The sequence below is a fragment of the Petromyzon marinus genome, chromosome 20 (genome assembly GCF_048934315.1).
Source record: "Petromyzon marinus isolate PM22_M1 ecotype Great Lakes invasive population chromosome 20, UKy_Petmar_22M1.pri1.0, whole genome shotgun sequence".
NCBI lineage: Eukaryota > Metazoa > Chordata > Hyperoartia > Petromyzontiformes > Petromyzontidae > Petromyzon > Petromyzon marinus.
This window is the reverse complement of record NC_133686.1, coordinates 10062422-10088086: the sequence shown is the minus strand read 5'-3', so window position 1 is coordinate 10088086 and position 25665 is coordinate 10062422. Positions and strand designations below refer to the sequence as shown.

General features: G+C 48.7%; 1 protein-coding gene across 6 annotated transcripts in view; it reads left to right on the top strand.

Moving 5' to 3' along the window:
- LOC116944115 (hepatocyte nuclear factor 4-gamma-like) overlaps window positions 1-24986 on the top strand; it is a 91102-nt gene extending 66116 nt beyond the window's left edge. For 5 of the 6 annotated variants that reach the window (XM_076068311.1, XM_032957546.2, XM_032957547.2 and 2 more), the window contains 9 exons: window positions 3772-3982; window positions 10260-10354; window positions 14314-14420; window positions 15191-15346; window positions 16277-16364; window positions 17566-17718; window positions 19468-19704; window positions 20002-20130; window positions 20730-24986. In XM_076068311.1, the coding sequence (XP_075924426.1) occupies window positions 3772-3982; window positions 10260-10354; window positions 14314-14420; window positions 15191-15346; window positions 16277-16364; window positions 17566-17718; window positions 19468-19704; window positions 20002-20130; window positions 20730-20905 (1352 nt within the window). In that variant the 3' untranslated portion in view covers window positions 20906-24986. The remainder of the gene's footprint in view (window positions 1-3771; window positions 3983-10259; window positions 10355-14313; window positions 14421-15190; window positions 15347-16276; window positions 16365-17565; window positions 17719-19467; window positions 19705-20001; window positions 20131-20729) is intronic. The other variant, XM_076068312.1, reaches the window with a different exon arrangement.
- The last annotated feature ends 679 nt before the right edge of the window (window positions 24987-25665 follow it).

The following is a 25665-nucleotide window of genomic DNA, read 5'->3' as shown; positions in this document are numbered from 1 at the left end:
GCGAGGTCGCCGCATGGCTTGTTAGAGGATGTTACCCCCATAAATGTGTTTGCTCTTCTATTTATTGCCGCCCCCAAGAAAAAATTACTAGTGCTGCACGGCTGAATTTTTTGTGGAAGTGTCTGGGCGTCGATGCAATTTCGTGGAATTCTGGCAAGGTGCGGTTGCAGTTTAGGAGGTTTTGGCCGATGCCCTGGTGAATGAGCAAACGGTAATGCATCACCAGCTGTGAATCTTTATCCACTGTCTTGGTGAATGCTGCAACCGCCACACGAATAAGTGGATGTAGATTTGCTACAGAAGGTCAATGAACATGGGGAGCTTGTGAGTGCTGACTTAAAAACAACCACACATTTTACTATTTATATATTATTTTAAATACCTTTGGGGACCATGCATGTTGAACTTCTTTCTTAATTCTGTACGTTGTTTAAATAATCGGCACTCTATTGATTTATCCACAACCCCCCCCCCCCAGTGATTCCATGGAATGTCACGATTTGGGGTCGTGAAGCTTTCAAAATAAATTATTGTGTTGCATAATTTTTAACTACCTCTAAGTGTTTTGCCAAATCGACTTCACAATCTATTGCTGTATTTACGGCAATAGGATGGCATTTGCATACATCATAAATAATTGTTCTTTACACATACGATTCGATACTTGTATCAAGAGCATAGGATCGATTAATGGTGTTATGTTGACTTTGAAAATGCGCATATCCTTAAGACATACTTTTGTTTATTTTATTACGAGTACCATTATACAACTCTGCAGACAGTCAACACTGAGTGTCATTGAGAAACTGGACCCCCATCATAAAAATGTGAAAATTCCCAACAGAAACCGGCCCCGGCATGTGATCATTTAAGCAGCGTTACTCAAGACTTGTTCGCAAGCGTGAAGGATTCACGTTACAGCATTATCTGTATTTAAAACTATGAAAAAAATATTTTTCATTTTGCCATGCAAGGCCCACTGAGCTATGTAGCTCTTTTCAGAAGCGACCTGGCCACAAATGACAGCTCAACGAAGTGGCTTATCACGTGGATTTTTCTAGCAGCCAAACACTTTAAACGGATGTTTCTTAATGTGGAGAGTAAAAACGGAGGACTTGGAGTAAAATCCGAGCGACCACGGGAATAACATACAAACTCCAAATATATAGGCGTCAGTCAGGGTTGTGATCGAACCCACAACCTTCTGTATGCCAGGCAACGTAATCAACATCTCTCCACCATGGCCCAGCACCAAGGTGCACCAAGGTGCTGGGCCATGGTGTGGCGATCGTGGAAGAGTAGGCCAAAAAAAATCCATATTTCGGGGCTCTATACAGCTCTCTCTAATGGAGGCCCTTCCGCCAGCAGTGGATGGAGCAAAAGCACGCAGGGCTGCACCATAAGGTTTTATACCAAGGCACAGCCGCTAGTATCCGCAGGCTGTCGACCTGGAGGCACTGGGTTTGATGAGCGATGGGTTCTTCCAGCTGCCCGTCGCCTTTGTCCACCCGGCAACAGTGTGAATCTTCTCATCCACGCACGCTGCACGGAGACGATGGTCTGGCTGCTGTGGTGGGTCAGGTATATGTTCAGATCTTCCATTTTCAACCTTGAGCAGCAAAGGCAAAGCCTTCACAGATGTTTGGCGGCAAGTGCTGTTGGCGAGCGCCTATGAAGGCCGGCATGGCACACGAAGGGGTCGGTGGCCAGCCTTTGTAGCAGCAGCAGCAGCAACACCACCACCACCGGTACCCCGGACAGTGTGCACTGATCTATAAGAATGAGTTTGTGTTTGCCGGAGTAAAGTGTAACTGGGCAAGGAGTTTCTATGTCCAGGCTGGGCAGCATGTGGTTGTCTTTCCTTGCATTGGTTGTTTTCTTGGGTTGATCTGAGAAAACAAAGTTCTATATTTGAAGTTTTTGTGACTGCAGGGATGCATAATCTTTGGTTCTTTCGGTAAAGTCATGTGACTTTACCAAAAGAACCAAAGAATGTAAAAATCCAACTACCCTTACCACTTTCGGTGGGTCCTCGCCTGGTCTGGGGCAGCGGGTCCATTCCCCATCTTTCTATCCCCTGCTTTTTATAGCCGGTTTAGTTTACGTTGACGGTGTGTAAACGTGCATCACAACGCAATGTAACGTGCATTGCAACGCAATGTAAACGTGCAACACAACGCAATGTAACGTGCATCACAACGCAATGTAAACGTGCATCACAACGCAATGTAACGTGCATTGCAACGCAATGTAACGTGCATCCCAACGCAATGTAAACGTGCATCACAACGCAATGTAAACGTGCATCACAACGCAATGTAACGTGCATCACAACGCAATGTAAACGTGCATCACAACGCAATGTAACGTGCATCACAAATCAATGTAATGTGCATCACAACACAATGTAAACGTGCATCACAACGCAATGTAAACGTGCATCACAACGCAATGTAAACGTGCATCACAACGCAATGTAAACGTGCATCACAACGCAATGTAAACGTGCATCACAACGCAATGTAAACGTGCATCACAACGCAATGTAAACGTGCATCACAACGCAATGTAAACGTGCATCACAACGCAATGTAAACGTGCATCACAACGCAATGTAAACGTGCATCACAACGCAATGTAACGTGCATCACAACGCAATGTAAACGTGCATCACAACGCAATGTAACGTGCATCACAAATCAATGTAATGTGCATCACAACGCAATGTAAACGTGCATCACAACGCAATGTAAACGTGCATCACAACGCAATGTAAACGTGCATCACAACGCAATGTAAACGTGCATCACAACGCAATGTAAACTGCCCGCGCATTGCCTCAATAGAAAAAGGCACAAATCCAAAGTGGATTTCTCGCCTCGTCAAACACGCGCCACGCTCTGTCAGTGCTAACGATGCTTCTTTCATCGGAGAAACGCCCCATTGGCTCCACCTCACACACTGCCTCGTCCCGTCTCCCCCGTGCCTTCACCGTTGTATGTCAGTGCATTATAATTTATCGTTGTCTTTTGCTGCCCAATTTGATTCCAACTGGAATACTGGTGTCACACCATCGCATCGAGCATCAATTGGGAACTCTCCCAGAGAAGTGTGAAACCACGCGTTTGTCACGTGACGGTCAAATCGATAGGTTTGATTCTCAGAGCCGGAATTTTGTCGAATCCGGCGTCAAGCCCGAGTCGTTACGGTTGTTGCTTGGCGCCATCACCTCGCCACACCCGAGGATCCAACATCGTGTGCGCCAGCCACCCAGCGTTGGGTCTGGGGCCTGTCGACTCGGCGTCACTGACCCGGCTGTCAACCTAGAGGCACTGGGTTTTATGAGTGAAGGGTGACCACGGTGGTGAGATGTTAACTACCTCACCTGGTATTACAGGAGGTCGTGGGTCCGATCCCGACCCTGACGCCTGTATACTTGGAATTTGCACGTTCCCGTGATGGCGTGGATTTTTTTTTTCCGGGTACTCCGGTTTTTCCCTCTACATTGAGAATCAATGTGCGTTTAGAGTATTTGGCTGCCATAAATTTGCGGATGATGATAACCCACTTCGTGAAGCTATCATTTGTGATGGCCAGGTCGCATATGAAAAAGAGCTACACGGCTCAGTGGGCCTTACCTGATAGAAACAAAAACATTTAAATATTTTTTAGTTTAATAGATCCACCCCACCCCCTCCCCCCGTGCCGGCCTGCCACCTCTCCTCTGCCCCCCCGCGGTTGTGTCTTACGCTTCGTCTTCGCTCCCCGCAGGAGACATGACCCCCGTGGACCCCGGCAGCATAGCTGGCGCGGCAAACGGGGGCGACGCGCCGGGCGGCTTGGCTAGCGGCGGCGGCACCATGTCGTTCTGCGCCATCTGCGGGGACCGCGCCACGGGCAAGCACTACGGCGCCTCGAGCTGCGACGGCTGCAAGGGGTTCTTCCGCCGCAGCATCCGCAAGAACCACATGTACTCCTGCAGGTGCGCAGTGGGCGAGACGTGGGGCCGCGCGAGGCTCCGGTGTTTTTTGGGGCTCGGAGGGCTCGCGGAGGTCCAAGGTGGTCACGGGAAATCGTAGGGCCGAATGAAATCCACGAACTCTTGGAGATGTTTTTTTTTCTTTCTTCCCTATGTCCCGTGGCCTTTTGCTTGCGTGGATTTTTTGGGTGGGGGTTTTTATTTTCTCCCACGCACCTCGGCAGTGAATTTTACTAAAAATTACCGCGCCAATATTAGCACCGTACTTGTGGCCCACGCTGTGACTCACACCGCGGACCACATAGTAACACCGCTGCTCGCTTCGATCATTCACTGGCAGCGTTTAATGAACGTAAAAAACGTTGTTTTATCAACTCCCCGCTATGAGCAAGAAGACATTCTTGGTCATTGCCGTCACTGTCGTCATCGGTGTCATTGACAACTATGCACGGATTTGTGGTTTTAAATAATTTCTGGTTACAACACACGCAACGAGTTGTGGGTTTAAGTTTCCGATCTTGTAGATTGTATATGTTGTAAGTACTAATTGGTTCGCATGAATCCCACAGTCACTATTGATGCAAGCCTTCTCCAAGATGGCAAAGGAGCGATTCTTGAGTTGAATTGCAACTACATATTTGTTTCAGTTCATTGAAATTCCAAAGGAGATGGATTCCGAGTTGCCAACTAATAATTATTATTGCTATTATTGCCACATTATCGTTACCATAATTGTGAAAAATTATCTTTTTATCATTGTTCACGATCATCATCATGTGGTGAGCACATCAACAATCTAGTGATTGGAGGTAGGGATGGTGGATCATGCAGAGATGGATCCAGCATGAGTGTGAGACTCCTACCTTGAGAGACACGGTATTGCTGCGTTTTAAGAGGCAATACATGAATTTGCTGCAAGTGTTCCAGGTCTAAGTAGGGCCTTACAAAATTAGACTTACAACTGAGTGAGGCTTTCCGTCACAAAGGATAAGTCAATGCCAACGTGGTACACTCTGAAACGCATCGAGCTAAGCGTTTTCAGTGTCAATGCCTGCCGCAACTGATTACCGTATACAGTGCCCTTAACCTTGGCACGTCCCTTAAACATGGCGCGTCAACGCGGTAACTCTGAATGCTGCTATAAAAGTGTAAATGAGGAAATTGTAAATGAACGGATTTGGTCAGTAGCACAGATGCAATTGAGGGAGAGCGAGTAGACACAGCGAGAGCGTTGATGACAGTTTCGGTAAATATCATCATCGCTTTTGTCACTCACGTCACCTTCGGCATAATCATCACCCACGTGATCATCATAACCACAATCACCATCATCTTCCTCATCACGCACATCATCATTGTTATTAGGAAACTCCTGGAGCTATTTCTTTAGAACCTCCGATTAACACGGTCGGCTATGTACGGTGTGAAAGAAGTGCAACATACGTACATCATCGTCATAATGTTTGATGTCTTCGCATTATTAGCCGATTAGAAATGCGTAGACAACTTAATGTACCGCCCCTTGCGGTTGACCACGTCCTTCACTGCCGTCACCGTCTTTCCCATGCACCCTCTCGCTCGGGAGGAGTTGTTTCGTTCCCACCTGTCCAAGTTCCGTATTCTCAGCGGGCCATGACAGTGTATCAGGAATGATGATGTCAGAGTTCAAAAAGGAATGCCTTCTCACTATAGTTTAACCCCTACAATTAAGGTCATTGTGTACAAGTTTAACGACCATACATAACTACCTGCAATAAGTAATACCTCCCCAACTACTGGTAAGGGCACAGCTGTATATTCACCCTTTATTGCCCGCCATGAACATTCCTGTACCAGATAGTGCTGGCGTGTTAATAAATAAATGGGCGCGTTAAAATACAGCACTAAAGAAAAAATATAGCGCGGGGCTTGGATTTAGCAGCGGGAGTGTCCGCTATTTAAGCGGCTGGCGGACACCATCACGGGAACGTGGAATTTCCACCGCCGGCTCGGGGCCCAGCCAGGTCCTTTGTTAGGAGCGGGAAGAATGGCTTGGCTATGCGAGGCGGGATTACGTGCGGGGCCGTGCGCCTCATAACAGAAAACGAAGGGGGAAAAAGGCAAGACCGCTTTATTGTGTGCCATATACGCAACGGACACCTCACCTCCCAAGCCACTGACAGCGATGCACATGACACCCTTAAAGATATGCCTGCACTTCTCAAACGCAAACACCATAAAATATAATATACACGCACTGTATGCGTCATATAGCCCTATAAATCATAAACCTGTTTTGTGCCCAAAGAAGTCGGCGTTCCCATGATAATAATGAGCATTAGGGCAGTGCTCATCCTCGTTGGTGGCGTTGAACCCCGTCGTTGGACATTCCAAGTAATAGGGCAGGAATCAATCCACTCCGTGTCACTTCGATACTGGTGCTCATCTCACCAACCGCAGACAACGTTGATGTCAACGGTGGCAATGATGATGATGATGATGTTGGCAATGATGCAAAAATAACGTTGATGATGATAGGTTGAGTTGACCAAGCCTGGGATTTGAACTTGTGGCCTCACAGGGTGGTAGGGTGGCTGAGCGATAACACTTCTGCCTTACAGAATGAAGGTACCTGAGTTTTATTCCCAACTCGGTTGCCTTTCTCTATGGAGTTTGTATGTTCTCACCCTGTTCTGCATGGGTTTCCTCCAGATTCTGTGGTTTCCTCCCATAGCCATAACACCATACAGGATAACTGTACATCCCAATGCTGAAAAGTAAGCTTTCATCGTTGGAATGTACAGTTATACTGTATTAGAATGTAAACAGACACAGTGCGTCGCGGTGACGAGATAATTAACTACCTGGCCTGGTACAGTGAGGGAAAAAAGTATTTGATCCCCTGCTGATTTTGTACGTTTGCCCACTGACAAAGAAATGATCAGTCTATAATTTTAATGGTAGGTTTATTTGAACAGTGAAAGACAGAATAACAACAAAAATCCAGAAAAACGCATGTCAAAAATGTTATAAATTGATTTGCATTTTAATGAGGGAAATAAGTATTTGACCCCCTCTCAATCAGAAAGATTTCTGGCTCCCAGGTTTCTTTTATACCTGTATCGAACTGAGATTAGGAGCACACTCTTAAAGGGAGTGCTCCTAATCTCAGCTTGTTACCTGTATAAAAGACACCTGTCCACAGAAGCAATCAATCAGATTCCAAACTCTCCACCATGGCCAAGACCAAAGAGCTCTCCAAGGATGTCAGGGACAAGATTGTAGACCTACACAAGGATGGAATGGGCTACAAGACCATTGCCAAGCAGCTTGGTGAGAAGGTGACAACAGTTGGTACGATTATTCGCAAATGGAAGAAACACAAAAGAACTGTCAATCTCCCTCGGCTTGGGGCTCCATGCAAGATCTCACCTCGTGGAGTTGCAATGATCATGAGAACGGTGAGGAATCAGCCCAGAACTACACCGGAGGATTTTGTCAATGATCTCAAGGCAGCTGGGAACATAGTCACCAAGAAAACAATTGGTAACACACTACGCGTGAAGGACTGAAATCCGCAGCACCCGCAAGGTCCCCCTGCTCAAGAAAGCACATTTACATGCCCGTCTGAAGTTTGCCAATGAACATCTGAATGATTCAGAGGACAACTGGGTGAAAGTGTTATGGTCAGATGAGACCAAAATGGAGCTCTTTGGCATCAACTCAACTCGCCGTGTTTGGAGGAGGAGGAATGCTGCCTATGACCCCAAGAACACCATCCCCACCGTCAAACATGGAGGTGGAAACATTATGCTTTGGGGGTGTTTTTATGCTAAGGGGACAGGACAACTTCACCGCATCAAAGGGACGATGGACGGGGGCATGTACCGTCAAATCTTGGGTGAGAACCTCCTTCCCTCAGCCAGGGCATTGAAAATGGGTCGTGGATGGGTATTCCAGCATGACAATGACCAAAAACACACGGCCAAGGCAACAAAGGAGTGGCTCAAGAAGAAGCACATTAAGGTCCTGGAGTGGCCTAGCCAGTCTCCAGACCTTAATCCCATAGAAAATCTGTGGAGGGAGCTGAACGTTCGAGTTGCCAAACGTCAGCCTCGGAACCTTAATGACTTGGAGAAGATCTGCAAAGAGGAGTGGGACAAAATCCCTCCTGAGATGTGTGCAAACCTGGTGACCAACTACAAGAAACGTCTGACCTCTGTGATTGCCTACAAGGGTTTTGCCATCATGTACTAAGTCATGATTTGCAGAGGGGTCAAATACTTATTTCCCTCATTAAAATGCAAATCAATTTATAACATTTTTGACATGCGTTTTGCTGGATTTTTTTGTTGTTATTCTGTCTCTCACTGTTCAAATAAACGTACAATTAAAATTATAGACTGATCATTTCTTCGTCAGTGGGCAAACGTACAAAATCAGCAGGGGATCAAATACTTTTCCCTCACTGTATACAGGGGGTTGTGGGTTCAATCCCAACTCTGACGCCTGTATATTTGGAGTTTGCATGTCTATTTCTCCCCATGGTCACGTTAATTTTTCTCCGGGTCCTCTGTTTTTCCCGCCACATTTAGAATGAACATGAATTTCGAGTATTTTGGTGCTATAATTTTCCACGTGATGAGCCACTTTTTGAGCTATCATTTGTGGCCAGGTCGCTTCTGATAGCTATACAGCTCAGGGGGGCCTTACCTGGTGGTAATACGCTTGTTGTTGCAATCGAAACGTCGTGATCGATTATTTTTATTTTATTTATTTTTATTTTCCATCTACGTGACTTTACCGCAAGAACCAAAGAGTATGAATTCCTGCAGTCACGAAAGCCTCAAATCAAGATTAGTAGTAATGATAAATAACAACAGTTGGGAGCCCGGCTGCTAGCCACCACTCGGGCCTGTAGCGCATTGTGGCCGCACTGGGATGACGTCACTTGGCTCTAGAGGTGTGTGTGGTGTGGCTCTAGAGGTGTGTGTGGTGTGGCTCTAGAGGTGTGTGTGGCTCTAGAGGTGTGTGTGGTGTGGCTCTAGAGGTGTGTGTGGCTCTAGAGGTGTGTGTGGTGTGGCTCTAGAGGTGTGTGTGGCTCTAGAGGTGTGTGTGGTGTGGCTCTAGATGTGTGGTGTGGCTCTAGAGGTGTGTGTGGTGTGGCTCTAGAGGTGTGTGTGGTGTGGCTCTAGAGGTGTGTGTGGTGTGGCTCTAGAGGTGTGGTTCTAGAGGTGTGTGTGGCTCTAGAGGTGTGTGTGGTGTGGCTCTAGAAGTGTGTGTGGCTCTAGAGGTGTGTGTGGTGTGGCTCTAGAGGTGTGTGTGGTGTGGCTCTAGAGGTGTGTGTGGTGTGGCTCTAGAGGTGTGTGTGGTGTGGCTCTAGAGGTGTGTGTGGTGTGGCTCTAGAGGTGTGTGTGGTGTGGCTCTAGAGGTGTGTGTGGTGTGGCTCTAGAGGTGTGTGTGGTGTGGCTCTAGAGGTGTGTGTGGCTCTAGAGGTGTGTGTGGTGTGGCTCTAGAGGTGTGTGTGGTGTGGCTCTAGAGGTGTGTGTGGTGTGGCTCTAGAGGTGTGTGTGGTGTGGCTCTAGAGGTGTGGTTCTAGAGGTGTGTGTGGCTCTAGAGGTGTGTGTGGTGTGGCTCTAGAAGTGTGTGTGGCTCTAGAGGTGTGTGTGGTGTGGCTCTAGAGGTGTGTGTGGTGTGGCTCTAGAGGTGTGTGTGGTGTGGCTCTAGAGGTGTGTGTGGTGTGGCTCTAGAGGTGTGTGTTGCGTGGCTCTAGAGGTGTGTGTGGTGTGGCTCTAGAGGTGTGTGTGGTGTGGCTCTAGAGGTGTGTGTGGTGTGGCTCTAGAGGTGTGTGTGGTGTGGCTCTAGAGGTGTGTGTGGCTCTAGAGGTGTGTGTGGTGTGGCTCTAGAGGTGTGTGTGGTGTGGCTCTAGAGGTGTGTGTGGTGTGGCTCTAGAGGTGTGTGTGGTGTGGCTCTAGAGGTGTGGTGTGGCTCTAGAGGTGTGGTGTGGCTCTAGAGGTGTGTGTGGTGTGGCTCTAGAGGTGTGTGTTGCGTGGCTCTAGAGGTGTGTGTGGTGTGGCTCTAGAGGTGTGTGTGGTGTGGCTCTAGAGGTGTGGTGTGGCTCTAGAGGTGTGGTGTGGCTCTAGAGGTGTGTGTGGTGTGGCTCTAGAAGTGTGTGTGGCTCTAGAGGTGTGTGTGGTGTGGCTCTAGAGGTGTGTGTGGTGTGGCTCTAGAGGTGTGTGTGGTGTGGCTCTAGAGGTGTGTGTTGCGTGGCTCTAGAGGTGTTGTTGCGTGGCACGTGCAGGTACAGCCGGCAGTGCGTGGTGGACAAGGACAAGCGGAACCAGTGCCGGTACTGCCGCCTGAAAAAGTGCTTCCGTGCTGGCATGAAAAAAGAAGGTAAGGAACTGCCCATTCACTTCCACCGCTTGCCAGCAAGATTGGCTGAGGCACACACACACTCGCGGCGTATACAATCCCATCGTATAGGCGCAACATCAGGCTGGGGTCGCTTAATGGCAGAGCGCTACGACTTGCAATCGGAGAGTTGCGGAGATTTTAAATCCCGGTCGGAGGTCAGCGAGTGGATTTCACTGCTGCTTGTCCTAAGTCTACGCTAGCCCCTGCCATGTGAATGTGGAATTTGCAGCACTGGCTCAAGGGCCGTCATTGGAGATGATCACCGGTCCATGCTCGTTTGAGCAGGGAGACACTGACAGATTGAATGTGAGTGGCAGTGCGATGTGCTGGGTTCAACTCTGGGCGTCGACCATCCGTTATTGAATTGGGCTGTCACGTGTCATGAACGTGACCATGCCTGTGATATTGAAGTCACAAGGGGGACGTGCAGACACATAACCTCTTCCACCTATGTGTGCACGTTTTATGCTGTGCACTAAACTTCTTTGAAAGGTTATTCAGGTTCTATTAAAGACAAACCCATTATTGTGCTTATTAGATGCTTGTGCTCCATGCTACAATCACATTTGTGTGGGAATTGACAGTATGCAGCAATGTTAAAGGAATTGCATTTATATTGAATCGTAAGTACATCGCTTTCGACCTCTTTTGCATGATCTGTTGCTGCACCAGTAGCACCGTGCAAGTCAAACATTCGTAAAGACAGTATTGTCAGAGGATGTTTTGTGTGCATGTTCACCACAAGTACGTGTGGTTAATGCAGACTCGAATCCTTGGAAAAGGTTTCTATTTGGCGTTTGAATATCTGGACACCTCCTGTTTTATTGCCATAAAGGATAAAACATTAAGACCTATTCTTATTTTTCATTTTTCGTAACGGAACTGACGCGGTGCTCAATACAATCTCGGCCTCGCTAAAGCACCCCCCCCCCATCCCCCCCCCCATCCATGGCGCGTGGTGGGCCAGCACCGACCTTGCTCACCTTGCTCACCTTGCATCTCCGCTCTGCAGCCGCCATGCTCTTGGCCACGGGGTGATAAGGGAGGCCCTTAACAGACGGCGAGATAGTGCCGTGGGTTCCCGCTTATCGTCCCCGTGCTTGGTGGAATGGGAGAGTTGAGGTGCGGTTTTTTTTGTATTGCTTATCGGATACAGCTTATTGGCTCAGATAAAGCGTACAGATGCATGATGTGGGATTAAAAACACCGCCCCCCCCCCCCACGCGACACCTTGCGCACTCCCTGCTGATAACAAATGTCATGATCCCAATGTTCCTGACACAGCAGCAGCGATCAGAGAAGGGAGCCCTCATACGGGACTCGGGTTCCATCCAGCAGGATAATGTAAGGCTTGCCTAGTGGGAGGCAGTGCAGGGCAGACACGATTACGCAGGCGGAGATGCGCGCCGCGATTGGAACAATGCGCGCTGCGATCGGCTCTGCCTTGTGCTTGCCCTGCAATTTGAAAAGTGGTTATTGCCTTATTGAAATGTAGACGGTGAGTTAAATAAAATAAAAATAAAAACCTATCTTGAACATTTTCATTGTAAATTTGATGGGCAATGATGTAAACATGAAAACACTCATTTGAAAAGACTTCCAAAAGAGATATTTACTCTTTAACTTTCGCAAACAATCATAAAATACGAATATTAATACGATGCAGTATATGGAAATGGAATTTGACACTCAAAAAGGTACTTGTAATGCAATTGAGCTATAAAGCGGAGGTCAAGGGCCTGTGCAATATGGGAGAACAGGGGCGGTCATATTACGTTACTCGTGCCACGAAACATATCATTGAGAGTACAAACATTTAGTTCAGGCCCTGTCACCAGTTGAACTTGATTTTATGACTCAGAAACCGTGATCAATACCAGTGTCCTGCTGGATGCTCGGCAAGCTCAGATTAAAATCGACAAGACCCCAATAAGGCCGTCAACTTATCCGATTGTCCCTGTGGGGTTGCTAAAGCGGGTGGGGGGGGGGGGTACTCCTTTGTGGGAAGTCAACATTGGTTGTCCTATGGAGGGATAGTCCCCCCCGGTACAGGAATGTGGAATTCCCACCACCACCACCACCACCGCAGACTTATTGTAGGGAAGAAGCGGAGTTGTCAAAGGTTTGTGTCATGGTTCTTTAGCCAGCCCAAGGGCCTCTGGGGTGAGGTTGTGGGTGGCTTATCTACCTCCTCCGAATGAGCGGGAGGAGGAACCAATTGACGAGGTTGTCCATCGTTTGCGACGCTTCCCAGAGTCATTGAATGGGGGGGGGGGGTTGCTTTTAATCTGCCACTTTTGGAGGAGATGAGCACAGCGACCTTCTGTTCGGATTCACAGCCACTGGCTCAGGACCATCAGCGCGTAGATGATCGCCAGCGCACGCTCTCTTGCGCAGGGAGGCACTTGGGTTTTGATATAAATGCGACGCGTGCGTGATCTTTTAACAAAACAATTATTTTCCGGCCGTCAGTAGATGCTTCATATTGAAGGCACCACTTTAGACTGGAGTTCTCGAAACGTTGCCACCCTCTTCAGCTGCCACGTAGTACAGTGCTCCTTCCTCAAAACAAAAAATACCTAATGCGACCATTTTATCTGTGTCGGCACCCAAGCCCCGGAGGGGAGTGCAGGGGGAACGAGGAGAGAAGAGAAGTACACGGGGAGTAGGGAGATGAGAGAGGGGCAGGGAGAGAGGGGACTGGGGAGAAGGGCAGGGAGAGTGGGGAGAGGAGAAATGAGGCCTGCCGAAAAAACCGGAGAGCCGTTCAAGTCCTCGGCGCCATAACAAGAGGCAATTAAATGCACGGCGCGTTAATGTTTTGTGGCACCCGATGACTGCATGGGTCGATACTGCGTGACACTGGCTGTGATAACGGCCGAGCAGCCTTGAATCACCACCTCTTTATTGCTCTAGCGGTGACGTAAACGCGACTCGAAAAACAAGTCGCTCATCGTCGTTTTGCTGGCTTGGTTTTTTTTTTAAGTTCCGCTCTAGTTTCTACCCCGTGCTGTTCGATTGCCACTTTAAATTGGCCCGCTTGTCAGTTTTGGGCATGCGTCAATTCGACTCTTTAAATAATGTGTTGTGATTGTGACGCACCCATTGAATTGTGTGTATAAAGAATAGATTACCTACGATTCATGCACAATTATTACATGTTAACGCAGTATATGAGATGGTTACATTCACACTAAATAAATGAACCAATCTACAAATGAGACAAAAAAAAACACAATGTAAATAAGACGGTGTAATTTAGACCAAATTACCAATTAAATCAAACTGCGTCACGTGACAATTCATTGAATCGCTTCGCGGTTGGTGGCTGATTTGTTACACACGTAATAATTATATAGCCCAAGCCAGAGTCCCTTCCTTCCTACTCAAGGTGGCATGATTGGCAAGGCCTATCAGGCACCGACTGTGCATAGTCAGCAAGGGCCTGAGGTCAGGTGTTTCCTGCGTGTGTGAAGCGGCCGCAAGTTTGCCTAGGTATAGTGCTGCTGGCCTAGAAGCCAGTGGCTTGATGGTGGGGTTTGGGGGATAATGTAGGGATGGAGGCCCAGTGAGGCACACACCAGCAGGGGCCCACTCATGAGCATTTCTTGCTAAGTGTCCCTCGGTCGGGTTTCTGGGAAGGACCTGTCCCAGGTTACGTGATAACTCCACTATCTCGGGAAATCGTGATAACCACACTGTTTCCATTGCCTCAAGCTGTCCATCGTTCGAGTTCAGGCCTACTCGAGTACGCTCGAGTCAATTCGAGTCGGAAACACGGTAATAGTGGCACTCATCAACTTCAAGAGGGATGCTGGGCTGACGATAGCACCACCCGGCCAGAGTGTTGTAAACATTACCATGATTCCCAATGTATAAATAACTTACCCATCCATGCACCCGAACCCCTTATTGCTCTCACTCCCCACACCCTGCAGCAGTACAAAACGAGCGTGACAGGATCAGCACTCGGCGGAACAGCCAGGACGACGCCACGTCGCCCTCCATCAACACGTTCGTGCAGGCCGAGTCGCTCTCTCGACAGGTGAGGGGGGCGGGGACACCGCGCCACCCAGAGCGACGATTTGCCGGGAGCCCAGGGCCACCGTTGAAATTCAGTCGGTCAGTCAAGTCGGCCAACAGATCGGCCCGTCGGATCCATCACAGCCGCTCGAAGCAAACGCCGCTGGTTCGCCTAAGCCTGGAAACCGGAAGGTCGATAGACTGGAATGTGTTGAATTGCGTGTGTTGCAATCGAAACGTCGTGATAATTTTATTGTTTTATATTTTTATTATTTTATTATTTCCCTTCTACGTGACTTTACCGAAAGAACCAAGAATATGGAATATATTGATTATTGTTAAATATGTGTAGGTGTAAATTGGAGGTCCATTAATTTAATTTCCCAGGATGCCACACAGGGGTGTATATTATCAATCCATCAATTTGTGAAGAGATCCTGATGCGGTTCAACTGCTTGACTCACAACAGGAAGGGGGTGTGGGTTTGAGCTGCGAAGGGACAGTCATGGAATCTTGAGTCTATCTGTGTGGTGTTTGAGAATTACTACCCCTTGTGTGCATACAGTTTCTCCTCCCACGAGGCAAACACCCGTTAATATCGTTGGCCCAACACGCCAATGCAGGACCCTCGTGGTATAGAGCCTCGAGACTCAGTTAATCCTCGATACACAAGGAGACGCACTACGATCGTCGCAATCCTTGGATCAGAGGGTCCATCCTCTCAGCCGCCCCCCCCCCCGCATCCGGCGGCCGAGCACTAACGCTGCCGCCGCGTGCGACCGCCGTGCGCAGTTCATGCCCCCGATGGTCGGGGGTTCCGGCGACCTGAGCCTGAAGCAGGTGGCCAGCATCCAGGACATCTGCGAGTCCATCAAGCAGCAGCTGCTGGTGCTCGTCGAGTGGGCCAAGTACCTGCCCGTGTTCTGCGAGCTCCTGCTGGACGACCAGGTGAGCGATGCTTGTGGGATTCACCCCGTCCTCCCAGCTCGGTGCATTCGCTCATTCGATCAGATGTGCCGCACTCTCCCTCCAATATACGCAGCCTGTGGGCCCTACCTGTGTCTGTCTGTCTGCTGTCTATAGGTATTTCAGGCTGTCTGCCTGTGTGTTGATGTCCCTCTCTTATGTGTCCGTGCCCGTCTTTCTGCATGTGTCTGTCTGCTGTTTAGCTGTCCTTCTGCGTTATCATTGTTTCTCAGATTATGTCATCGCTCGCACAGTATATCAAACCGACACACCTCACGAGCTCTGTGTTCTCCCAATAGAGCAAATTTGTACCGTGACCGCACGCATGGCCTACTTTCTTTAAAATAACCTCGCGGCATTCTCCGGCGTCCGTCGTGAAGCAGATGCCGTGGCATTTTGGTGAACGCACCCGTAGTATTAACCTTTTCCCATTCCGAGACGGCTGCAAGTTGCAGGGTGGTGTCCCGTTCACCGCTGAATCTCGGAAGGCGCAAGCAGCTCGGCATTAATTTTATTTAGAGAGGCGTAGCGCCGCTGTCTTTAAAAACATTGTGCTCACCGCAGAGAACTGTAGCGACACGACCGCACTCTATGATAGCTGGCGCCAAACTGTGCCACACGCCCTCCCGCAATGATGACCTTGTGGGAGCCTCGGTTCGAAAAAGTTATTTTACTTCAGTTTTTCTTCCGGTTCCATTCCGGTGACGTACACGTATGTTTGGAATCAGATGAAAAATGTATGACGTACACGCACGTCATTAGAAACCTGGAGAGGGTTAACCGGGGGATAGCCCCGGAACCCGATAACGTGTGGACCTCTGCGGCAAGCGGCAGCGAATCCCCCACTCGCGACCGCCGGGCCGCATAGCGCGCGTGACGCGTCGCACGCTCCCCTCTCTCGGCGTCGTGCAGGTGGCACTGCTGAGGGCCCACGCGGGAGAGCATCTCCTGCTGGGCGTGGCCAAGCGCTCCATGACCTACAAGGACGTCCTGCTGCTGGGTACGTTCCGGCGCGTCGCGCCCAGCCGGCACACGGACAGGCTCCAGTCAAAGAGAGGTTCACGGCATTGAGGAGAGCCACTGCCATTTGTTCGTTTCCGCGCCTCTGCTGCTGAGCATTGCCCGGCATCAACTTTCTTAAGACGTGTTTGGGGCATGTTTGTTTGCCGTTAGGCAGTCGCTATTGTCGCTCTGTCTCTCTGCCTGCCAGTTTGTCTGTGTTTCTGTCTGTGTGTTGGCCTGCCTATTTGCCTGCTTGCCTGCATATCTGGTTTGCTTCTCTGTCTGTTCGTCTGTCTCTCTCTCCATCTGTTTGTCCATTGTTCTGTGTTTCTGTTTTCAGTAGGCCTGTCGTCTGTCTCTGTGTCCGGTGGTCTATCTATCCCTATTTAAAATTGAGCACTATAATCCACAAAATTCCGCGGGCAGCGGGACAAAGTGATGACAACACTCTCAACTTAACTAAAACTATACCAGGCAAGGCCCACTGAGCTACATAGATCTTTTTCAGAAGCGACCTGGCCACAAATGATAGCTCAACCATGTGGCTTATGTGGAAATGTATAGCAGCCCAATACTCTAAATGCACGTTTCTAATATGGAGGAAAAAACTGGAGGACTCTCAGAAAAATCCACGCGACCACGGGCAAAAGATGCAAACTCCAAATATACAGGCGTTAGGGTCGGGATCGAACTGACGACCTCCTGTATACCAGGTGAGGCAGTTAACATCTCGCCACCGTGGCTCACGAGCCAGTAGAATATGAGAGGATAAAAGCAGCGCAACAAACAAACAAATCAATGAACAATTTACTAAACCAGTGAACCATCGAATGCGGCAACACGAACGGACAATTAAATGGCGTCGGTGTGTGTGTGAGCGTGTGGGGAGCGGTAGTGCAGCGGTTAGCGCACTGCACTGCTACGAACCTGCCGACCTGGGTTAAATTTCCGCTCACGGCAAACACCAGTGACGATTATCTGAAGCGGTCCTGGGCCTCCCCTGGGTCGACTCAGCCTCAAATGAGTACCTGATAAGATGTGTAAACATCGCCACTGGGGAGACAAAGGCGGTCGGGCGTGGTGCTGGCCACCCACCCCCAACATGCGCCGTGCCGGCCTTCATAGGTGCTCGCTAACAGCGCTTGACCCGACAGTCTGTTGAGGCTACACGGGGGATCTTTGTCTTGTTGGTGCGGCAGGCGATGGGCACATCCTGGCTCGCTCGTGCCCGGAGGCAGACGTGGGCCGCGTGGCGTGCCGTGTCCTGGACGAGCTCGTGGTGCCCTTCCAGGAACTGCAGATCGACGACAACGAGTTCGCTTGCCTCAAGGCTGTGGTGTTCTTCGACCCTGGTGAGCGGTCGACGCCTCAGCTTTACCGACGATCATCTGGCACTTGTTCACCGATCGTATCGCTCTGCTATCTCTACTACTATGGTTACTCTAACCGTGAGCTTCACTCGTTGTTTCCTGCACCCATGTTGAGGCGTCGGCTTAGCAGATTGACTGTTTTGTATCATCCACACCATGTCCAACCACGATGCTGCAGGGAAAAGAACAGCTCTCTGTCTACTTCGCATATTCACAATGGTCAACTCCCATTGTCTCTTTTCCCAAGTTCTTGTAAACTTTCTCAATGTGTCTCCTTGGTTAGGTGAGAATGGGGGTTAGTGCCCTTACCAATTGGTGGTGAAAATTCCACATTCCTCTGGCCTATTGCAGGGAGCGGTCTGGATATCAAAAGATATCCAGTGTTGACCTGGCCACGTGGTGGAACTCATGTTAATAACCTCTGAAAGACATCTGGACATCTGTTAAAAAAGGGCTTCATAGTGCGTCGGTTTCCTCCAGTCTAAATAAAGATTCTGATTCTGAAAATGGCTTAGAGTTGGTCTCCAACTTGGATGTTTAAACTCACACACTCACGTTTGTGAGCTCAGCGATTCTAGCTCCATGTCAACCCGGCTGGTTGTGGATTTTGTGCCGGTTCAGTGAGCTGGCAGTGAGCTCGCTCAGAAAAATAATAACAGCAACAACAACAAGAGCAGGAAATTAAGGTGTCTTCCTTGTGTCTGTGTGTTATGTTAGGGGCAGCGCTCTATCAGCGGTGGAATGCTAATCAATCTCATTTTGCCTTTCCTCTTGTTGTTTTAATTTCACGGAGCTGCCGACTAATTCGACTTCAGAAGCAGTGATTAATAATGATGGCGTGCACATGCTCCGGGAAATAAATCGCTACGTGATTGAGGTCAAAGACACAATTCAAACTTTTCAGAAAACTCAGCGGGCTTGGGCAGGACGCGTCACGGCTCGAAGGGAAGACGGACCGATGATTGAGAATAATAACGGAGTGGCAGCCAAGGAGCTGAACCCGCCCTTTAGGATTTCTACCGAGGAGATGGAACGATGAAATCGGTTCATGTGCAGGGGCTGGGTGGAATAAAACATTGATTGTGGACAACTTGGGGGAGGCATTCATCCAGCAGTGGATTTATCGTGGCTGATGATGATTGTGATGGTGAAGTGGTTGCTGGAACATTTTGAGAACAGCTGCTTATTCCTAGGCCCAATTATTAAAACTATAACAGTAGCAGCATGAACTCCCTCGGCCACCCGTGGTCAGATCAACATTCTAACTGCAGTCAAAGTGTATCGCTGAATTAAACAAGTGTTGAGTGAGCCTTCTTTCCTGAGACAGCCAGAAGCCAGCGGTATACAATTTCCAATGTCCATGAGACGAGGGGCCAGTCTGTCCGTGCAATGACTGCTGTTGACTCCCCCACAAAGCAGTACTCTTTTTAGCAGCCACACAGAGATGGATGGTGATGATGGGCCGAGTCCAGCTCTCCTGGCTGGGTATTAACCTTATGATTGCGAGTCGATCGCCACATCAGGCAGCAATACGTTCACCACAGTTGTGTGAGAGCTGACGGCAGAGTGAGTCCACGCCGGATCAGGATTTGAAGTCACGACCTTCTAGTGGCGAGCCGCGTGCTTCATTCACCGCGCCGCCCGGCAAGGAGGGTTAAGCCATCGTCCTCTTCCCCTTGCGACCTCCCACCCCGCCTCCCCCACCCCCCTCCTCCGCTGTCCGCCCGGCAGACGCCAAGGGCCTCCGCGACCCCGAGCGGATCCGCAACGTGCGCTTCCAGGCGCAGCTGAGCCTGGAAGACTATGTGACGGACCGGCAGTACGAGTCGCGCGGGCGCTTTGGCCAGCTGCTGCTGCTGCTACCCACGCTGCAGAGCCTCGCGTGGCAGATGATCGAGCAGATCCAGCTGGCGCGGCTCCTCAGCGTCGTGCGCGTGGACAGCCTGCTGCAGGAGATGCTGCTCGGAGGTGAGGAGCGAGCGGACGAGCGTGAACGTACGCGCGTGCTCGCCCACGCACGCGAGCAAATACCCTGTGCTCGCACGCACGCGCGCATCCGTACACGCGCGCACGCACGTGATCCCTCAAACGCACGCGCGCAAATACCCTGTGCTCGCACGCACGCGCGTCTGTGCGTGCGCGCGCACACGCGCTCACGCGCACTCAAATACCATGTGCGACACGCACGCGTGCACCACGTTGCTTCCACGTGCCGGCTCTGCTCGGGTCTAACCGGAGGGGCGCCGACTGTGACCGCGTGCGCAGGGGCGGCGAACGAGCTGCAGCACCCGCACGTGCAGCACCCCTCCTCCCACCTGAACCCCGAGCACATGGGCGGCCAGGTCATCATGAGCACCGCCCTGCCGCACGGCCTCATGCCCAACGGCCAAGTCTGTGAGTGGAGCGAGCTGCTCACACCGCACCACGCACACACGCTCGGCGCAAACGGTCCTCGCCCGCGCTCCCCGCCTGTCGCTTTTGCATCGATGTTAAGTGCCTCGCCTGGTTTACAGGAGGTCATGAGTTCGATCCCAACCCTGACACCTGTAAGTTTGGAGTTTGCGTGCTTTCTCTCCCTGTGGTCGCGTGGATTTTTCTCCGGGTCCTCCTGTTTTTCCCTCCGCATTGAGAATGAACGTCACGTGTTTCGAGTAATTTGGCTGCTATACATTTCCACGCGATAATCCACTTTGTTGAGCTATCATTTGTGGTCAGGTCGCTTCTAAATAAAGAGCTACATAGCTCAGTGGGCCTTACCTGGTAAAAATAAAAAAATAGTTTAGTTTTTAGCATCTTTCAGCAATATATGTATGTTGAAATTCTTTACCACATTACGTAGCCAACCGTGCTAATCGGAGGTGCGTGTGAGGGTACATCTACTAAATTATATTAAACGGCCTGGATATCGTTTCCACGAGTGACCGCTCTGCAAACAATGTCAACAAACGGTGCGGCGCTCTGCGTCACGAGCTGGCCCTGATGTTCCCCGGCAGCGTCGTCGCCGGAGACGCCGCACCCCTCGCCGCCGTCGTCGGTGCCCCCGCCGGGCACGAGGGCCGGCGCGGAGCCCTTCCGCCACCTGCACACGATGGGGGGCAGCCCCGTGACCTCCAGCGCAGCTCACGTCTTCAGCCACGGCAGTGGCCTCAAGCGAGAAGCCCTCAGCTAAGAGAAAGCCCCTCTCTGGGCCGGGCGGGCAGGGTGCACGCTCTCGCCCGCACGCTCTCGCCCGCACGCCCGTTCGTGGGGGTGTCTGCGGGCGAGGCGAGGGAAGTTTACGAGCACGGTCGAGCGCAGTTGCCACTGTGATGACGAGACGTTACCCAACGCCCGCCTGCAACTTTGGTACCGTTTTCGTCAAACTTTGTTTTATTTTTGTATTCCTGTATTGAAATATAAAATGGGTAATGTGCATCATCGTGCTGTAATGAGCGTTTTGGCAATCAGGATGCCGACTCCGACGGTGGTTTTGGGCCATTGGTGTAAGTTCCACAGGACAGACAACATCTTCACAAGTGGTTCGTTCTCACCCGGGTGGTGCTCATTTTACTGACCTTGGAGTAATGATGATGATTGGTTGAGTTAGCCCTGGTTGGGCTTTTAAACTCATCTTCGCATGATTGTGAATCCAGCTGCTTCAAACCGACCCGCATCCATGGTCGTACTCTCATAGCCTTAAATAAATTCAGTAATATGGTACGAATGATCAAACCTAATCTTAATGTTTTGTATCAATATTTTTAATGCCTGAAACTGTGATACTCAGGTACAGTAAAATCAACACATTTAAAAGTTTTTTTTTAAGTTATTCTTTTGGCTGGCATTACAACGCAGACGCTGAAGAGTAGAATAGAATGTTTTTTGTCTTTGTCTCTACAGCAGACGGAACAGCAGCTAAGTGGAGATATACGTTTTCTGCGGTTTGGGAGACGAGACACCCATGATTAATATCTCGCGCAAGGATACTGCCAGCTTGGAGCGCTCGCTATAGCCATTGTACCTTTACTTGAACCGAGGTGGCAAGGGCCCAGTAAGCACGCGACCTTGGGGGGTCAATGTTGGCGCGTGGTTAGAACCCATTGGCCCAAGGGGATGGGTTCCAATTTGGCCCAACGTTCCACATTTGACGGGGAGGTGTGAGAGCTGCAGTGGCTGTATTGGCGTCCTTGCCTCTCTTTGAGGCGCCACCTTTAATCGAGCATGTGAATCGTAGTTCAGAGAATTACAAATTTTATTCGAAAATTTTAGTTTTTATTTCGCGCTATTACAATCGTCTGCCATTTCATTTTCCATTATTGCCGTCGCGTATTTGATGTAATTTTTTTTTATATACATACCGTGTGTGCATAAATGTCGAGTAGCGTGGATTTATTGAATGCCACTACGTTTTCTGTCTTGGTTTGTGTTTTAATTTTATTTTTTAAAGCTTTGTTTTACAAAGTTGGGATTCAACATCAAGAGGATCATTTCATAACTTGTGTGCGTTGCAAGCTTGAAGAGAGGAATGTGAAGCGGCGATGGACAAGTCCCTGAAGTGACGTAGAATGAGCGGTGCTATAACAAGGACTAAATGTTCAGTTAAAAGTACAATATTTTTTAACAAGGATTACCAAACCTAACAAAAATAGAATAACTCTGGGTTGCTTTTTTATATTTTTGCAACACTGTTTTTTTTTTGGGTCGCTAAATGTGTACGTTGAACTTCTTTCGCACCGTACGCAGCCAAACGCGCCGTGATCGGAGGTGCGGGAGATGGACAACAAAACTAAACACAAAAATTCGTTCTAAACAAATTAGTTTTCAATCTAGATGATTTAAAAGTGCATAGCTCCAGTGGCTTCCTAATATCGGAAGGAAGAGCGTTCCAGACGGCCGCAGAAGCACATTCGAAATGGTAGAAGTCATAAAGAGCCAGAGAAGTCTGTAAAAATCCATACTCGCCAGGCCTGGCCTCCAGTGACTTCGACACGTGCCCACAGTGAAGAAATAACTTGCAGAGAAATTCATTTTTCCCAGTGGCAAGGAAGTGGTTTGAGGAGCAATGCTTAAAAGTTCTCACAAATGTGGATTCAATCCTTCGAACGTGCACGGACCAAGCAAGCGCAATGTAGAAAAATAACATCGTTATATCAAGGTCAGCCTTTGTTTTTGTCAGACCACGGACTTATCGAAGAACCTCCAAGCAGCGGCATTGCTCAGCGTCGCCCCTGCAACCATAATCCAGGTGTGGCCCCATCTCGAGTGGCCCGTTGCCACAGCGGGCACTGCTCACCTCTACGCCTGGGTGCTCCCATAAGGGGGCAGGCCGTCACCGCTGAGGGTTGAACGGAAAATCCCATGCAAATGTTATTATGTGTAGCGATGTACATTGAACCAAATGATACATAGGGGTTTAGACGTAATAATTTCGGGACACACAGATTTTTAGATGGGAATATAGGATAGGAAATGTTTGTGTGTAACAGAAGGAAAAGATTTAAAAGGCATTAAACTGTTTTAATATATATACATAAATTGTCTTGTGTTTTCAATCAGAACATTGCAAGTAGTTTATTTAAACCGAACCACTTGTTCGCTGAAATATAACCGGCCGGTTAATTGCAAAATCCTGCGTTAAAAAAAAATGAGATTCACGCAGAACGTTTGGAATTATCGGGCTTATTTATAATGTGGAGTTGTTATAAAAGGGGCGGTTGAAAAATGTTTTGGGAATGTCACATCAAAGAAATGTCATCTCACAATCAGCATGGTACGTGTGGATTATTTTACCCTCTCACGAACCGCGTCTGTCATGGCAGGCTGCTGTGATATTTGCAAGTGCTAGGAAATAAGAATGACACTTAAAAAAAACCACACACGTTTCCTTAAATCGCATTAAATCAAAAGCAATTGTTTTAGGTTTTGTTGCTAATAATTTAGACTCGAGAGGGCTAAAGCCTAGATCTACATTCCTGCAACTCGTGGAACCACACGTGCAATGGTGTGGAGCCTTGCTCAATTAAAGAAATCCATTGACAAATGTGGCCCTTTTACCGATCCCATTCCTAAAACATTGGTCTCACGCCCTTAACCATAAGACCATGTACTGTGTTATACTGGGCGTGGGGTGTTAATCTGTACACACTTTGCATGGCTAGTCTCCAGCGAAACCAAGCCTGAGTCAATGTGAGAAAAAAATGTTGTGCTTTCCTTACCTCTGTGTCTTACATGCTGGGTTGTATGTGTGTGCATATATACGTACACACAGGAGGGGGAGCGGTGCACTTTGCAACGAACCTGGCCATCCAAGTTCGATTCCCGCTCGTGGCCAATATCCGTGGCAAATATCTGAACCGGTCCGGTGCCTCCCCTAGGTCGACTCAGCCTTAAATGACTACCTGGTGAGGGTGTGTAAATGTCAGCATTGGGGACAGAAAGGCGGGCGGGCATGGTGCTGGCCACCCACCGTCTTCGTGTGCCGTGTCGGTCTTAATAGGTGCTCACTTACGGCACATGCCCCAACAGTCTCAGGCTATACGGGGGATCTTTGCCTTTGCTCCTGTGTACATGTCATGTGCGTGCCCTATGTGTACATGCTGTGTGTTATTCGTGCATCATCTGTCGCAACAATGTCATCCATAAGTATACACGCCACGACGTGTGTGCCATTTGTGTACATGCTCTTTGTATACTAAATGTAAAAAAAACACGTATGTCTCCTCTGTGCCTTAAGTGTACATGCTAATAATGTGTGCACTCCGTACTCCGTGCATGCATGGCCTACGTGTACAGCGTGCACGCGTAGCACGCTGCAGTCCGCACGCCACGTGGACGTGTGTCGCATATACACACGTCACCTTCCACATGCATCGAGACCACAATGGGTCATGTGATATCTAGCCTGCAACACGTTACGTGTGCACAATGGATTATATGTTAACATCTTTTTACGTTTGTTATTTTTTTCTAAACTGCTTCAGTTTGTTAAATAACCAATAAACCTTAGACTAGTTAGCGCAAGCCAGTTTGTGTGATGCATTGGCTAATTTCATAGCCAGTGTATCCATGTGATTCCTAATTTTAATGCAACGCGGGTGATTATTGACGTCCTAATGTGAAGAGCTAAATCAGGGATATATATCTGAACGTACTTTCCTGTACATATTAGTGCAAAAAATGTTACTATTATTGATGCCAAAGGAGAATGAATTTGATGTTCTCATTCTGTACGTCTACGTAATAAAAGAAAATAAAAAATAATAACTTTCGTATTTTTGAGATTTTTGTGTTTCTTGATTTAATAAGTCAAGTGAAGTTGCATTTTCAAGTATTTTTGGAATGGTATTCAGATTTTTTGGGGGATGTTAGGATTTGGGATTAAAGATTTCATTTTTAGATTTAGTGTATCCTAACTTTCATTGGGATATTAACCATTGGACTTTTATTTGTAATATGAAGTGCCATCAAATGGTTATAATTAGTGCCGATTACATTTAGATGCAGATTGAATCCGAAAATATACAACTGAACCGAGATACAAAATCTTGTACCATCAATAAAATGTTTCGGTTTTATTCCGAAAATGTGATGTCACTTTTCGTACGTTTCTCTACCAAATATATATTTTAAATTAACGTATTTTTTTACATTCTGGAATCTGGTATAGCCGCAATGGAAGCTCCCAAGATTGGACGAGCTGCTGCTGCATCCACAGGGCATCAATGTGTCCAGAGTTTTAATTCCACTGTATCATGGATATTGCAAGGCTTAGGTTCTCTCACTGGGGAGTCTCCATTGAAGTACAACAGTCCATACGGCCTTCCACAGTCAGGGCCTACACCTCTGACTAGGCAGGCCAAGACCTTCACTCTGGTGCCTGCAAGCCAGGACCTTTTCTGCGTAGTGTCAGGGCCAGTGATTGATCCTCTGTCCTGCAATCTTCCAGCACTG